This window comes from Mesoplodon mirus (assembly GCF_964341445.2).
Source record: "Mesoplodon mirus genome assembly, chromosome: 7".
Classification (NCBI taxonomy): domain Eukaryota; kingdom Metazoa; phylum Chordata; class Mammalia; order Artiodactyla; family Ziphiidae; genus Mesoplodon; species Mesoplodon mirus.
Genome location: NC_138983.1, coordinates 35,115,612 through 35,133,125, shown reverse-complemented (window position 1 = coordinate 35,133,125; position 17,514 = coordinate 35,115,612). Strand labels below are relative to the sequence as shown.

The 17,514-nt window shown below is 36.6% G+C and overlaps 1 protein-coding gene across 9 annotated transcripts in view; it reads left to right on the top strand.

Annotated features, from left to right (window-relative positions):
• The window catches only part of ANO5 (anoctamin 5), a 102,099-nt gene that overhangs the window by 38,752 nt on the left and 45,833 nt on the right, over positions 1 to 17,514 (top strand). For all 9 annotated transcript variants that reach the window (XM_082629103.1, XM_082629102.1, XM_082629098.1 and 6 more), the window contains 3 exons: positions 1,610 to 1,678; positions 2,763 to 3,047; positions 16,002 to 16,115. In XM_082629103.1, coding sequence (XP_082485229.1) covers positions 1,610 to 1,678; positions 2,763 to 3,047; positions 16,002 to 16,115 — 468 coding nt within the window. The remainder of the gene's footprint in view (positions 1 to 1,609; positions 1,679 to 2,762; positions 3,048 to 16,001; positions 16,116 to 17,514) is intronic.

Here is a 17,514-nt window from a genome sequence, read left to right as displayed (position 1 = left end):
TTGTAGATGAATGAGAATTATTCCTAGAATGAGATGGTTCAGCTTCAAGTATATTTTATTTTTATATATGTTTGTATAAATTAAGCTTGTTCAGATAAGTAGATTGGAGTAGAAAAGGTAGTGTTTTAGCAGTTTGAATCTTTTTTGAGCTCCTGAATTATAGCCCCAAATTACAAAGTGATTTATCATAAAAGTAATGTTTAATGGTCTGTCACCTAATAATCCTCTTAGCTCGGCCTTCAGTTTTACTGAACTCAGAGAATTGGTGTCCACATGACTTGCAAAAGCATTTGTTACTAAAGTGAGAAGATTCACTTTTTAAAATACTGATAACAATATTTTGAATGTCCCTCTCTGCACCTTGTTGTTTTGTTTTGTTTTTGCTTTCCTGGATGTTCACAGCCTGCCTTTTCTTTGGTAACCTAAGAGAAGGGCAATTGTGAAAGGGTATCAGAGAGAGGAGAATTATTCATAGACATATTCTCACATGTAGTAAACTTTGGAAATGGAGAAAAAGAACCCATTAAAATTATATTTTATTCCTTGTAAAGTTTGAAGATCTCTCAAGGTGGACATATCCATTTGAAGATGTGTCCTGTAATATCCTAGTGAAACCTTTTAAAATTTCAGTTACTATTTTTCACACTTAAGTCATAATTTTTTACATTTAAGTCACATTTATATTTTTTCACACTTACATAAGAGTTAAATCGTACTTGAATTATACTTAAATCACTGTTACAATTTTTTCACACTTAAGTCATAAAGCCAAAAGATTTTTCGACAATCAGTTTTAAAGCCCACAATAATGATTATTTGCATTTAATTGAATTAAATTTAATTTTACTTTTTCTTTTTTTTTTTTTTTTTAAATTATTATTAATTTATTTATTTATTTTTGCTGTGTTGAGTCTTCGTTTCTGTGCGAGGGCTTTCTCTAGTTGTGGCAAGCGGGGGCCACTCTTCATCGCGGTGCGCGGGCCTCTCACTATCTCGGCCTCTCTTGTTGCGGACCACAGGCTCCAGACGCGCAGGCTCAGTAGTTGTGGCGCACAGGCCTAGTTGCTCTGCGGCATGTGGGATCCTCCCAGACCAGGGCTCGAACCCGTGTCCCCTGCATTAGCAGGCAGATTCTCAACCACTGCGCCACCAGGGAAGCCCTAATTTTACTTTTTCTAAGTGAAATTATTCTTCATGATTAAAAAGTTATGATGATATTTTGGCTCAAAATTGCATTAAATATGTCCTTTATTTGAAGAATACTGATGATATCTTTGTAGTACTGAATCTTCCCAATTAGGAGTATAATATGTCTCTCTGTTTATCAAATTTTTTATGTTAATTAGTAAAGTTTTCTGCATTTTCTTCAGATAGAGGTCCTGCATATTTCCTGGAGATTATTCCTAGATATATTGGATTTTTATAGTTATACTGTGATTTATAATATAGGTGAAAAGCAGGCCATGGTACTCAGGTGGGGGTAATACATAGAGTACTTTTATATACAACCAAGGGGCCATCTGGAGGCACAGTCATTGTGTAACAAGTCTGTTTATCGCTGGGCAAATAAAAAGGTTTTACATAATTCTACTAATTTGTTTTTCCATAGGAAAGAAGAAAAGAGTTTGAAGAAAATCTCAGAAAAATAGGTCTTGAGTTGGAAATTGAAGATAAAATGGTAAATGTAATTGTTAATCTATATCAGAGCCTTGATTTTTTAAGTTTTGTTTTCTTCTCCTCTGACCTTTGACTGGCTAGACTTTGTGTTTGGGAGTAAAACAATAGCTTTTTTGGCTACTGACATGTAACTGGGAATGGTAGGGCCTGTGGTCTTCCAGGTAAATAAGTAGGTCAGTGCTTTGAATTTGAGATGATAAGGGATGAGTGGAACACTTTAAAAATAGGCATAAATAGTTCTAGTCAGGATCCAGAGAAAGTAAAGACATGGTTTTTGTTTCATATCTGTGTCATTTTGAAGGCAGCCTATAATCTAGCACCCTAACTAGTTAACCTGGCTATCTTGCAACACAACCTTCTAGTTAAGTCAAGACACTTTTTGTGCTCATGAATATGCCAAATTTTTTTTAACCTCCTACCATTTACTGGTTTTCTAGAATTTCCTTCAAAATTACTTTTAAAGACCTATTTCAGATCCCACCCTGTCCGTGAAACTCTAATACTCTCTACTTCTAAATTAATAGTCTCTACTTCTTATTTATCCCTGTAATTTACTGAATTAGTAAATATGAATTATACCACATATTCTATGTGCAACTTAATTATTCTCCTGTGTAATGAACCCTTATTACCTAAAGTTCCTCCTTTAGGTGTAGGTGATACATCAAAACTGCGTAAGAAGAGGGAGTGTATCTTACACTTTGTATGTATTTCTCATATACCCTAAACACAGTTCTAAGCTTATAGCTAGTTGCTAAAAACTTAAGAGATTTCCCAGAACCACATGTGTTTCTATGGACTTCAGACTAGTGTACATTGACCCTGAAATATATTTTTTAAAATATTCTTTGTCTCTGTCTGTCTCTATGTCTCTCTCACACACACACACACATATAGTATACACATATATACATATATATGTAAGTATAATATGTATAATTGTCTTGAGCATTTGCAAAGTTTTGCTGAAATTTTTCAATAAATTGAAAATACTTGATGTCTTTAATTTGTTTGAGATTTTGTAAAATTTTCTTTCTTTAATCAACTCAGTAATCTTTCTGTTATTTTGCCTCCATTTTATACAGAACTCCGAAGATGGGAAAACTTATTTTGTCAAGATCCATGCCCCTTGGGAGGTATTAGTTACTTACGCTGAAGTGTTGGGAATCAAAATGCCTATTAAAGAGAGTGATATTCCTCGAGCTGACAAAATCCCTTTTAGCTGTATGCTTGGGCCTCTGAAGCTCCCAAGGAATGTGAAGCATCCTCATGCTGAATATTTCACTGCCCAATTCACCAGACATCGGCAGGAGCTCTTCCTCATTGAAGATGAGTCCAGCTTCTTTCCATCCTCATCAAGAAACAGAATTGTAGGTAGAGAAGACCTTTGGGCACATCCCTTGGTGTAAGGGATGTGTGCCTGTGTGTGCTTTTATATGTGTGCGTGTGCGATACTATGTCTACAAGGTGTTTCTGTGTAAATTTTGATAAGTGTTTGGTGGTGTTGGGCAGGTTTGAAAGGCTGCTTGGACCACTTAACCCTGTTAACCCCCCTACTTCTCCAGCTGTCGTTTAAAAATGAGTGGTTGACAGCGTGGACACAGCAAAGAGAGGCCTCTTGCAATATTGGGGAAATCACTTAATTGAGAGCCAGAGGACTTTGGTTTTGTAAGATTTTTGTAAAATGGTTTTATAAACTTATAGTTTGGTTTTATAAATTCAGTGCATAGCAGAAAGAATATTGGTCATTCCAACTGGAAATGGAATGTTTTAATTTCTTTGTTATGGTGTTGACTGAAAAAATGCACAACCTAAAAGTTGAGAATTATGTTTTATTCAAGGACATTCCTGCGAACTCTGAGGAACTCTTATAACAGGTAAGGGAGGAGCCAGGGTACATAGGACTTGTTGCTGGAAAAAAATACATGTAGTGGTACATTAAAAGATTGCTGCTAATCACAAAAACCAGATATCTCAAGTTAGTGATTTTAGTGCTTTACTATGCATGGGAAGATGCAAGAGTCTGGGCTCATTGAAATTATTCCTTTGATATGACTCTTAACTATGTAGGACGTGTATCCTGTTTTTCTCCATCCTGAATTCCCTGTTGTGGGGAGGCTACAGTGGCTGACAGCTTGGTGGCAGGCAACATTCCTTGTTTACTGACATGGCAGGTGCCATGTTACTTTGTTCACAATAGATAGCATTTGAGAATCATCAGAACTTTTTCCTTTCATTTAAAACTGTTTTCAGTCTTTCTTTTTTTTAATTTTTGTTTTCATTCTTTTGAATAATAATATTTCCTCTCCATTTGTAGTCCTAGGATCTTGAAATTTCCCATTGAAACCCTCTCTCCTAATCACAGTTTCTGTGCCATTGTCTCTTCCTGTTAAGATAGGAGTAATAGCCACCTCATAGGCTACCCTGAGAATTCAATGAGTTAAGGTGTGAATGACTTTGACTAGTTTCTGGAACATACTAAGGGTTCAATAAGTATGAGATATTATTATTGATCTGACTTTATAGGAAAAAAAATTCAGGTTCTTTGTTGCTCTTACCCCATGTATCTGTAACCTATTAATGAAGTTACCAGGGTTCTAACAATCACAAGACCCTTCCCCTTGAGACTACTTACTATCTTTCCCTGAAGAATGAGAGACTTCCTTCCCTTTAGGTTCAGCACTCTTAAGTGTCTAAGAAGGATTTTGAAATAATCATTTTTCTAGTCCCTAGTTATATATATATTTTAAAATTCACTGACAGGAATATTAAACAAAATGTAGTGCCTAGAATTTACATAAAAATTGCAAATCCACAAACTAAAAATTTTCTTCCTTTTCCTACCTGGATTAAAAAGTAGCAGCAGCAACAAAAAATATAAGAGGCAACCTTTGAGGGAATGTTGAGCACACGGCATGGAACCAGAAGGCCTGGTTTCAGTTAATAGCTCTACTGTCTAAACAAGATAGCCTCTTAAAACAGAGAGAATGGTAGACTGGCATTTTTCAGAAGATCAAATAAAAGAATATACATGAAGCACGCTGCAAACCGTAAATCCTTCAGATATACTTGTTGCATTAAAAAGTTGTTAACAAAAGGCCAGTGAAACTGTAGGAACAACTTAGCAACTTGCTCAGATATAGAAATGTCAGTACTCATTTATCTTTACTTATTCTTTGTAAAGAGTGCCAATGTCTTAGGTTAATTCAGCATTAAAACTCAACAGTTGGGATGAATTGGGAGATTGGGATTGACATATATATACACTAATATTTATAAGATAGATAACTAATAAGAACCTGCTGTATAAAAAATAAATAAAATTCAAAAATTCAAAAAAAAACCCTCAACAATTTCCTCTCCTTCATAGTGGAGCAATACTGTTCTTGCTCTGTTCAGGAAATTATTTGGAAGGTTGATGTAGAAAATACCCTTCCTTCCTATCTTCTTCCAGAATACTGTAGTTCACAAATGTACAGTATTACAAGAGCATCTTACATTAGTACAGAATTTCATACTTTTCAAAGCATCTTCACAATCATCATGACATCTGAGGCTCACGATATATATTTCTAATATCTAATTTATAGATGTAACATAATTTTATAAAACTTTCACTTCTGACAGTTTTTGAGTTTGTTTCCAATTTTTCTGATGTTGCAAACATTCTGCTGTTTACAACCTGGTATTTACATATTTCGGCATATACGTAAATTTTTCTGCAAAATAGGTACCACATAGATAATTTCTGGATCTAACAGCATGCGCATTTAAAAATGTATATGTGTTACACTATCACCCTTTACAAAATTATGTACTAATTTAGAGTCCTATTAACAACATAGGAGAATGCTGTTTTCCACATATCTTTCTCAACCCTAAAAAGTACCAATCTTTCTTTTTAAACTGTAGCATAACATAAATAGAGATAGGCCCACAAGTGTGCACTGCTCTTTGAATTCAATCACAAAATGAACACAGCTATGTAACCACCACCCAGATCAAAAGAGAAAACTCTCCTAGCCCTCCAGAAGCCCTAGTGCCTCTTTCCAGTCACTATTCCTGCCCCTCTCAGCAGAGGTAGACTTTCACTTTTAACAGCAGAGATTAGCATAGTCTGTTTTTAAACTTTATAAAAAATGGAGTCATATGGTATGTATTCTTTTGAGTCTAGCTTCTTTGGCTCAACATTTATTTGGTTGATTAAATTAGCTATGGTTGGTTAATTGTATGAGCTTTTATTCATTAATTTTCATTACTTTCTATGGAAACTTATTTGTGTATGTATCATTATGGTTTAATTTGCAGTCTCAGATGAGATTGATCTCCTTGTTTATGTTTATTGGGCATTTAGACATGCACTTTTGTTAAGTCCCTGCTAATGTCTCTTGATTTTGTTTTTCAGTTAGGTCTTCCCTTGTTGATTTGTAGGAACAGTTTATACATTCTTTATTTGAACCCTTTATTCATTATATATTTTACTGATATTTTCTTACTTTGTGCTTCCTTTTTCATTTCTTTTCATAAACAGATGTTCTTAATTTTAATGCACACTTGACTCTTGAACAACATGGGTTTGAAATGCAAGGGTCCACTTACACATGGATTTTTTTCAATAGTAAATAGTACACTACTACATGATCCATGGTTGGTTGAATTCTTAGATGTGGAACCGCAGATATGGAGGGACCTTGTGTACAGAAGGCAAACTATATATTATATTCACATTTTTGGCTGCCCAAAGGGTCAGCGCCCCTACCCCAACGTTGTTCAAGGGTCAACTGTAGTCTACTTTCTCGAGCCTTTACTTTATGAATAAAGCTGTTAACCTTTAACTACCACCAAGATCATGAAGTTATTTCCTGTATTCTAGAAGTTGTATTATTTTACTTTTCACATTGAGAACTACTGTCCACTTGGAATTAATTTTTCTTCGTGGTGCAAAATAGAGGTCTTTTCTCCCCCATATGTATAGTCATTTGACTTACACCAATTATTGAAAACATTCAACTTTTCATACTCTTTTACAGTTCCCTCTTTGTCATAACTCATGTGTCTAGATATTCGTATATCTACTTCTGGGTTTGATTCTGCTGCTTTGATCTGTGTCTGTTTTTGTATCCATACTGACAATGTTGAACTATGCCTGAGTTCTGTTCCTGGAAAATTGGGACAATTTAAAGAAATCTCCCCCTCTTCTTGTTCTGTAAAACCACTTACTGCAAAGAACCACCCTTCCTTATATGACCTAAAGAATATTCATAGATAACCCCTCGTTTGACTTGACAGCACTGTTTGCCACATAATTTATTCTAAATTCATCTGCTAATTGAAGTGTTCATCAGTATTAGTTGTCTCTATCCCAAATAATAATAATAATAATAATAATAATAATAATAATAGTAATAATAATAATAATAAAAACTTCTCATTTATCTATGTGGAGCAGGTAGTTACAGCTTGGAACCAGGTACCTAGACTACACTCCCATAGAGCCAAGGAAACAGGGATGTTATCTTTCTTGATGTTTACATTTAAAAGAGATGGTTCCTGGAAAACTTAAGAAAAACGCTCCTGAGTTATGAAACTGGCAAGAGGCTTATTTGGCTTTTAAAAATATTTACATACATCTCAAAGAGAAGAGAAAAAGAATTTATAATTACAAGTTCTCTAAAGGAAATGCTCTAAGATTTGGCACCAGGGAAATTTCAGTTCTTTCCTTCCTTCCTCTGTCCCTCCATCTTTCTTTACTCTCTTTCTTCTTTCTCTGTCTTTCTCCCTTCCTTCCCTCCTTCCTTCCTCCCTCTCTCCCTCCCTCCCTCCCCCCCCTCTCTTTCCTTCTTTCTTTCTTTCTTATTGATATATTTTAACATATACCAAACTCATGTATCCAAATTTGTATTCTTCTTAAAGTAATCATATTTGCAAGTATATACTTAATCCAGTGACCCTGCAAATGTGCAAAATAATTTTGAGATTCCTTAGAATATTCTTACTGTTAATAATAGCAAACACTTAAATAGCACTTACTATGTACTAGGCATTTTTTTTTTTTTTTTTTTTTTTGCGGTACGCGGGTCTCTCACTGTTGTGGCCTCTCTCGTTGCGGAGCACAGGCTCCGGACACGCAGGCTCAGTGGCCATGGCTCACGGGCCTAGCCGCTCTGCAGCATGTGGGATCTTCCCAGACCGGGGCACGAACCCGTGTCCCCTGCGTCGGCAGGTGGACTCTCAACCACTGCGCCACCAGGGAAGCCCAGGCATTTTTTTTTTGTACAACATAGTGATTCAATAATTTTGCAGATTATACTCCATTTAAAGTTATAAAATACTGGCTATATCCCCTGTGCTGTACAATATATCCATGTATCCTATTTATTTTATGCACAGTAGTTTGTACCTCTTATTCCCTATCCCTGTCTCACCCCTCCCTCCATCCCTCTTTGCACTGGTAACCACTAATTTGTTCTCTGTCTTTCTGAATCTGTTTCTGTTTTGTTATGTTCATTCATTTTTTTTTATTTTTTAGTTTCTACATATTGCATTCTACCGTAAGTGATAACTTACAGTATTTGTCTTTCTCTGACTTATTTCACTAAGAATAATACACCCCAGGTCCATCCATGTTGTTGTGAATGGCAAAATTGACTTCTTTTTTTGTGGCTGAGTAGTATTTTAGATCTATACTTATCCTTACAATTTCTTCCTTTTGTTATTACTTTGTGGTAATAAAGGTTAGACACATTCTCACTCTTTGTTTCATAAATGGTTAGCTGAACTATGTATCCTCATTGATCACTTGAAACAAAGGACTGTTAGGTAAATTAACCAAAATTCAGTTGAACTTACTCCCCCAAAAGACCCTAAACTTTGCTGCACCCTCAACCTTAACCAATGTTGGCATGTAGACTAGCCCTTCCTTAACACAAAGAAAGACACTTCCTGAACTTGGCTTACTTCTCCCTATAAAAGAAGTCATTTTATGCTTGGCTTTTCAGATGTTCCCAGATGTCTCTATTGCAACAGTCCCCCTCATCCTCTTGCAGTAATCATTAAAATCTTTCCTAAGTTTGGATTTGTTCTTGTTTGACAACACCATGCTGTATTTATTACCACAGCTTTATAATAAGTCTTAATATCTGGAAGAGTAAAATTTTCCACTTTGTTAGCTCCCCAGTACAGAGTTCTTTTTGGAGAATTTTTTGGTGAATGTTTCCTAGGGAAATAATGCAAAGTATGTAAAATAGTTAATATTTATCACATTATTTATACAATTAAAACAATTTTGCATAAATTATCATTTATTTACCAAGACATAATATTGAACTGCCCTTAAAATGAATAACCAGATTAAATAATATGATCATCTAATGTTTGTCAAGGGTGACAAACATTGCAATCAACAATTCCTTAAACAATAAAATATTTAAAAGAGGAGGTGAAGAGAAGTATATCTAAAACAGTGCTAAGAAGAAGGACCTGCAAGATGGTGGAGGAGTAAGATGTGGAGATCACCTTCCTCCCCACAAATACATCAAACACATCCACATGTGGAACAGCTCCTACAGAACACCTACTGAACACTGGCAGAAGACCTCAGACTTCCCAAAAGGCATGAAACTCCCCATGTACCTGGCCGTGTGGCTGACAGGGTCTTGGTACTCTGGCCGGGTGTCAGGCCTGAGACTCTGAGGTGGGAGAGCTGAGTGCAGGACATTGGACCACCAGAGACCTCATAATATCAATCGGTGAGAGATGTCCCAGAGATCTCCATTTCAACGCTAAAACCTAGCTCCACTCAATGACCAGCAAGCCCCAGTGCTGGACACCCCACACCAAACAACGAGCAAGACAGGAACACAACCCCACCCATAAGCAGAGAGGCTGCCTAAAATCATAACAAGTTCACAGACACCCCAAAACACCACTGGACACAGTCCTGCCCACCAGAAAGACAAGATCCAGCCTCATCCACCAGAACACATGCAACAGTCCCCTCCAGGAAGACACCAAAAATAACGGGAACTACAAACCTGCAGCCTGCAAAAAAGAGACCCCAAACACAGTAAGTTAAGCAAAATCAAAAGACAGAGAAACACACAGCAGATGAAGGAGCAAGATAAGAACCTATCAAACCAAACAAATGAAGAGGAAATAGGCAGTCTACCTGAAAAAGAATTCAGAGTAATGATAGTAAAGATGATCCAAAATCTTGGAAATAGAATGGAGAAAATACAAGAAATGTTTGACAAGGACCTAGAATGACTAGAGAGCAAACAAACAATGGTGAACAACACAATAAATGAAATAAAAAATTCTCTAGAAGGGGGGCTTCCCTGGTGGTGCATTGGTTAGGAATCCGCCTGCCAATGCAGGGGACATGGGTTCAAGCCCTGGTCCGGGAAGATCCCACATGCTGTGGAGCAACTAAGCCAGTGTGCCACAACTACAGAGCCTGTGCTCTAGAGCCCACGAGCCACAACTACTAAGTCCATGTGCTGCAACTACTGAAGCCTGTGCGCCTGGAGCTCATGCTCTGCAACAAGAGAAGCCACCGTAATGAGAAACCTATGCACCACAACGAAGAGTAGTCCCCACTTGCTGCAACTAGAGAAAACGTGTGCACAGCAACAAAGACACAAAGCAGCCAAAAAAAAAATTCTCTAGAAGGAATCAATACCAGAAAAACTGAGGCAGAAGACTGGATAAGTGACCTGGAAGATAAAATAGTGGAAATAGCTACTGCAGAGCAGAATAAACAAAAAGAATGAAAAGAATTGAGGAGGGTCTCAGAACCCTCTGGGACAACATTAAACACAACAACATTCGAATTATAGGGGTCCCAGAAGAAGAAGACAGAAAGGGACTGAGAAAATATTTGAAGACATTATAGTTGAAAACTTCCCTAATATGGGAAAGGAAATACTCAGTCAAGTCCAGGAAGTGCAGAGAGTCCCATACAGGATAAAGCCAAGGAGAAACACTCCAAGACACATATTAATCAAACTATCAAAAATTACATACAGAGGAAAAATATTAAAAGGAGCAAAGGAAAAGCAACAAATAACATACAAGGGAATCCCCATAAGGTTAACAGCTGATCTTTCAGGAGAAACTCTGCAAGCCAGAAGGGAGTGGCAGGACATATTTAAAGTGATGAAAGGGAAAAACCTACAACCAAGATTACCCTAACCAGCAAGGATCTCATTCAGATTCAAAGGAGAAATTAAAACCTTTACAGACAAGCAAAACTAAGAGAATTCAACACCACCAAACCAGCTTTACAACAAATGCTAAAGGAAGTTCTCTAGACAGGAAACACAGGACAAGGAAAAGACCTACAGTAACAAACCCAAAACAATTAAGAAAATGGTAATAGGAACATGCATATTGATAATTATCTTAAATGTAAATGTATTCAATGCTCCAGCATTTAGACTGGCTGAATGGATATAAAAACAAGACCCGTATATATGCTGTCTACAAGAGACTCACTTCAGACCTAGGGACACATACAGACTGAAAGTGAGGGGATGGAAAAAGGTATTCCATGCAAATGGAAATCATAAGAAAGCTGCAGTAGCAATTCTCATATCAGACAAAATTGACTTTAAAATAAAGACTATTACAAGAGACAAAGAAGGACACTACATAATGATCAAAGGATCAATCCAAGAAGAAGATATAACAATTGTAAATATTTATGCACCCAAATAGGAGCACAACAACACATAAGGCAAGTGCTAACAGCCATAAAAGGGGAAATCGACAGTAACACAATCAGAGTAGGGAACTTTAACACCCCACTTTCACCGATGGACAGATCATCAAAAATGAAAATAAGAAACACAAACTTTAAATGACACATTAAACAAGATGGACTTAATTGATATTTATAGGACATTCCATCAAAAAACAACAGAATACACTTACTTCTCAAGTGCTCATGGAACATTCTCCAGAACAGATCATATCTTAGGTCACAAATCAAGCCTTGGTAAATTTAAGAAAATTGAAATTGTATCAAGTATCTGTTCTGACCACAATGCTATGAGACTAGGTATAAATTACAGGGAAAAAACTATAAAAAATACAAACACATAGAGGCTAAAGAATACGCTACTAAATAACCAAGAGATCACTGAAGAAATCAAAGAGGAAATCAAAATACCTAGGAACAAATGACAATGAAAACATGACACAACAACCCAAAACCCATGGGATGCAGCAAAAGCAGTTCTAAGAGGGAAGTTTATAGCAATACAATGCTACCTCAAGAGACACGAAGCATCTCAAATAAACAACCTAACCTTACACCTAAAGCAATTAGAGAAAGAAGAACAAAAAAAACCTTCAAAGTTAGCCAATGGAAAGAAATCATAAAGATCAGATCAGAAATAAATGAAAAAGAAATAAAGAAAACAATAGCAAAGATCAATAAAACTAAAAGCTGGTTCTTTGAGAAGATAAACAAAATTGATAAACCATTAACCAGACTCATCAAGAAAAAAGGGAGAAGACTCAAATCAATAGAATTAGAAATGGAAAAGGAGATGTAACAACTGACACTGAAGAAATACAAAGGATCATGAGAGATTACTACAAGCAATTCTATGACAATAAAATGGACAACCTGGAAGAAATGGACAAATTCTTAGAAATGCACAACCTGCCAAGACTGAATCAGGAAGAAATAGAAAATATGAACAGACCAATCACAAGCACTGAAATTGAAACTGTGATTTAAAATCTTCCAACAAACAAAAGCCCAAGACCAGATGGCTTCACAGGCGAATTCTATCAAATATTTAGAGAAGAGCTACACCTATCCTCAAACTCTTCCAAAATATAGCAGAGGGAGGAACACTTCCAAACTCATTCTGTGAGGCCACCATCACCCTGATACCAAAACCAGACAAAGATGTCACAAAAAAAGAAGACTACAGGCCAATAACCCTGATGAACATAAAAGCAAAAATCCTCAACAAAATACTAGCAAACAGAATGCAACAGCACAGTAAAAGGATCATACTCCATGATCAAGTGGAGTTTATCCCAGGAATGCAAGGATTCTTCAATATACACAAATCAATCAAAGTGATACACCATATTAACCAACTGAAGGATAGAAGCCATATGATAATCTTAATAGATGCAGAAAAGTTTTCAACAAGATTCAACACCCATTTATGATAAAATCACTCCAGAAAGTAGGCATAGAAGGAACTTACCTCAACATAATAAAGGCCATATATGACAAACCCACAGCCAACATTGTTCTCAATGGTGAAAAATTGAAACCATTTCCACTAAGAGCAGGAACAAGACAAGGTTGCCCACTCTCACCACTATTATTCCACATAGTTTTGGAAGTTTTAGCCACAACAGTCAGAGAAAAAAAAAGAAGTAAAAGGAATCCAAGTCAGAAAAGAAGTAGTTAAAATGTCACTGTTTGCAGATGACATGATACTATATATACCGAATCCTAAAGATGCTACCAGAAAACCACTAGAGCTAATCAATGAATTTTGTAAAGTAGTAGGATACAAAATTAATGCAAAGAAATCTCTTGCATTCCTATACACTAATGATGAAAAATCTGAAAGAGAAATTAAGGAAATGCTGCCATTTACCATTGCAACAAAAAGAATAAAATACCTAGGAATAAACCTACCTAAGGAGACAAAAGATCTGTATGCAGAAAACTATAAGACACTGATGAAAGAAATTAAAGATGATACAAACAGGTGGAGAGATATACCATGTTCTTTGATTGGAAAAATCAATATTGTGAAAAAGACTCTACTGCCCAAACCAATCTGCAGATTCAGTGCAATTCCTATCAAACTACCAATTTCAGATTTCACAGAACTAGAACAAAAAATTTCAAAATTTGTTTGGAAAAACAAAAGACCCCGAATAGCTAAAGCAATGTTGAGAAAGAAAAATGGAGCTGGATGAATCAGGCTCCTAGACTTCAAACTATACTACACAGGTACAGTAATCAAGACGGTATGGTACTGGCACAAAAAAAGAAATATAGATCAATGGAACAGGATAGAAATCCCGGAGATGAACTTACACACATATGGTCACCTTATGTTTGATAAATGAGGCAAGAATATATAATGGAGAAAAGACAGCCTGTTCAATAAGTGGTGCTGGGAAAACTGGACAGCTACATGTAAAAGAATGAAATTGTAACACTCCTTAACACCGTACACAAAAATAAACTCAAAATGGATTAAAGACCTAAATGTAAGGCGAGGCACTATAAAACTCTCACAGGAAAACATAGGCAGAACACTCTATTGACATAAATCACAGCAAGACCCTTTTGGACACCTTCTGAAGAAATGGAAATAAAAACAAAAATAAACAAATGGGACCTAATGAAACTTAAAAGCTTTTGCACAGCAAAGCAAACCATAAAAAAGATGACAAGACAACCCTCAGAATGGGAGAAAATAATTGCTAACGAAGCAACTGACAAAGGATTAATCTCCAAAATATACAAACAGCTCATGCAGCTCAATATCAATAAAACAAATAACACAATTCAAAAATGGGCAGAAGACCTAAATAGACATTTCTCCAAAGAAGATATACAGATTGCCAACAAACACATGAAAGGATGCTCAATATCACTAATCATTTGAGGAGTGCAAATTAAAACCACAATGAGGTATCACCTCACATGGGTCATAATGGCCATCGTCAGAAAATCTAGAATCAACAAATGCTGGAGAGGCTGTGGAGAGAAGGGAACCCTCTTGCACTGTTGGTGAGAATGTAAATTGATACAGCCACTGTGGAGAACAGTATGGAGGTTCCTTAAAAAACTAAAAGTAGAACTACCATATGACCCAGCATTCCCACTACTGGGCATATGCCCTGAGCAAACCATAATTCAAAAAGAGACATGTACCACAATGTTCACTGCAGCACTATTTACAGTAGCCAGGAGATGGAAGCAACCTTAGTGTCCATCGACAGTTGAATGGATAAAGAAATGTGGCACATATATACAATGGAATATTACTCAGCCATAAAGAGAAACGAAATTGAGTTATTTATAGTGAGGTGGATGGACCTAGAGTCTGTCCTACAGAGTGAAATAAGTCAGAAAGAAAAACAAATACCATATGCTAACACATATATATGGAATATAAAAGAAAAAAATGGTTCTGAGGAATCTAGGGGCAGGACAGGAATAAAGGCACGGACATAGAGAGTGGACTTGAGGACACGGGGTGGGGGAAGGGTAAGCTGTGAAGAAGTGAGAGAGTGGCATTTACATATATACAAATGTAGACTAGATAGCTAGTGGGAAGCAACCATATGACACAGGGAGATCAGCTCAGTGCTTTGTGACCACCCAGAGGGTTGGGATGGGGAGGGTGAGAGGGAGATGCAAGAGGGAAGGGATATGGGGATATATGTGTATGTATGGCTGACTCACTTTGTTATACAGCAGAAACTAACAACATTGTGGGGCAATTATACTCCAATAAAGATATTTTTAAAAAAAGAAAAAGTTTATGGAACCAAAAAAGTAAAAAAAAAAAAAGTTATGGTTAGCTTGGGAAGATTTTTTTAACCTCTATTCTCTCCTGCCTTAGAAATAAACTTTTTTTTGAGATTAAAAAAAAATAGAAAAAAAAATAGAACAGTGCTAAAATGGCCAAAATCAGCAGTCAGAAAAGCAGAAATACTGGAAAGGTCCTCAAGACAAAAAACAGATGAGATTGAATTGAGAAACATACAAAAGCAGAGGACACAAAGCCCAAATTATATAGAGGAAAAAACTGATAAAAATATGTAAATGATTGCAAAGTAGTTGCAGAGGTGTGATAATCTTGAGTGAATAAATTCTGATATCAAGAAAAGGCCCTATTCAAAACATCAGAGTAATTAATCAAAAGTATTCAAGACAGCTTGGCCAAGTGTCCATTCTACTCCATATTATCCTACCTGAGCTATTAGTAGCAGTGGTATTAGACTCTAACTTGAAACCCTGATTATAGTATGAATTCTGGTACAAAGGACTCCCAGAGGAGCTTTGGACAGGAGAAGAAAAATAACCTATATGACCCATTCCCCCTCTCCCCAAGGGAGTAAGGAGCTCTCATACCCAGGAGGTGACTTACCTGTGCCTCCATACAACCCCAACCTCTACATCTTCCCCCAAACAAAAAGGGGAAGGTTCCTTCCATAATCAGAGCCTGTACTGAGGCAAAGTAGACTCTGTTAAATTGTGACTTGAAAAAAATATAGAAAGCATAAAGTTCTGAAATGTGTGTTTCCTTATGCTTACCTTATAGGTTTATTATATTCTCTCACGGTGTCCTTTTGGCATAGAGGATGGGAAGAAAAGGTTTGGGATTGAAAGACTGCTAAATTCTCACACTTATTCATCTGCATTTCCACTCCATGATGTAAGTATGTGTTTCGTCTTGAAATACTGAGCCCGTTTTCCCTTTCCCACATTCAGAGGCTGCCTTGTGGGGAGAAGGAATCTTCCATTTGCTTCGAGTTTTATGACAGGTTGCTTAATCTCGCTTATGTTGGGAAAATCCCCACAGACTCCCTAGGTCCAAGCTGAGAACTATGCTGAAACACATAGTTAACACCTCTCTACATTGAGATTTCAGTGGAAATTCATTTAAAAATTATTACATTTGCACATGAATTTTCTTTAGAACCCATATTGAAAATAGCAGTTATAGTAAAAGAACATTTTAGAACATAACTTTTGTAAATTTCTAACCATCAAATCTTATTTATAAAGTTTTTAAGTTGTAAAGGACTTAAATTGCATGCATTCATGTATTCATTCATCAAATGTATAATTGGTTTTAATTATATGTAAAGCATTCTGTTAGGTATTACTGGAACACAACCATGAATCCAAGCTCACAGACTAGGAATTTCTGGGAAATAAAGCATAAGTACAACTGGAAAAAAAGCTAAAGACTTCAGTCCATAAGAAAGATTCAGACAAACAACCGAGATTCTGGAGTAGGATTGAGGCTGGCAGATCATGTACAAAAATATGGAGTTCAACAAAGAAGTGACATTTTATAAGGTGCACCCATTCAACCAAACCTAAAACTTGGCTTGTCAACTGAGATAGCCTAGTTTCTGGGGGTTTCTGAGAGAAACCTTTCCTTTTGGATATTCAGCATTTAAATTTCATCACCTGTTGTCAGTAGATATTACTTGACTGAACACATTTAACTAGTTTGGGTCATCTCCTGGAACCTTGGTTTCCTTTTTTCCTGTTTAACTCTGCTATACTTATAAAGACTTTTTGATGATGACCTCTTTTCAAGAAACACATTCCTTTGGAATATAAAAGAACTAGGTATTTCTATTTAAACAAGTGGCATCTAAATCATTGCCCTTTTTTTAAATTTTATTTTTTAATTTTTATTTTATTATTTACTTATTGGCTGCATTGGGTCTTCGTTGATCCACGTGGGCTTTCTTTATTTACAGCAAGCAGGGGCTACTCTTCTTTGCAGTGTGTAGGTTTCTCATTGCGGTGGCTTCTTCTTGTGGAGCACGGGTTTCTAGGCGTGCAGGCTTCAGTAGTTGCAGTACACAGGCTCAGTAGTTGTGGCTCCCGGACTCTAGAGTGAAGGCTCAGTAGTTCTGGCACACAGGCTTAGTTGCTCCTTGGCATGTGGGATCTTCCCAGACCACGGATCGAACCCATTTCCCCTGCATTGGCAGGTGGATTCTTAACCACTGAGCCAGCAGGGAAGTCCTGCCCATGTTTTTGAAAATGATGTTGCTGTCATGGTTTCCAAAAGCCCAAAGCCAATCTCTCTC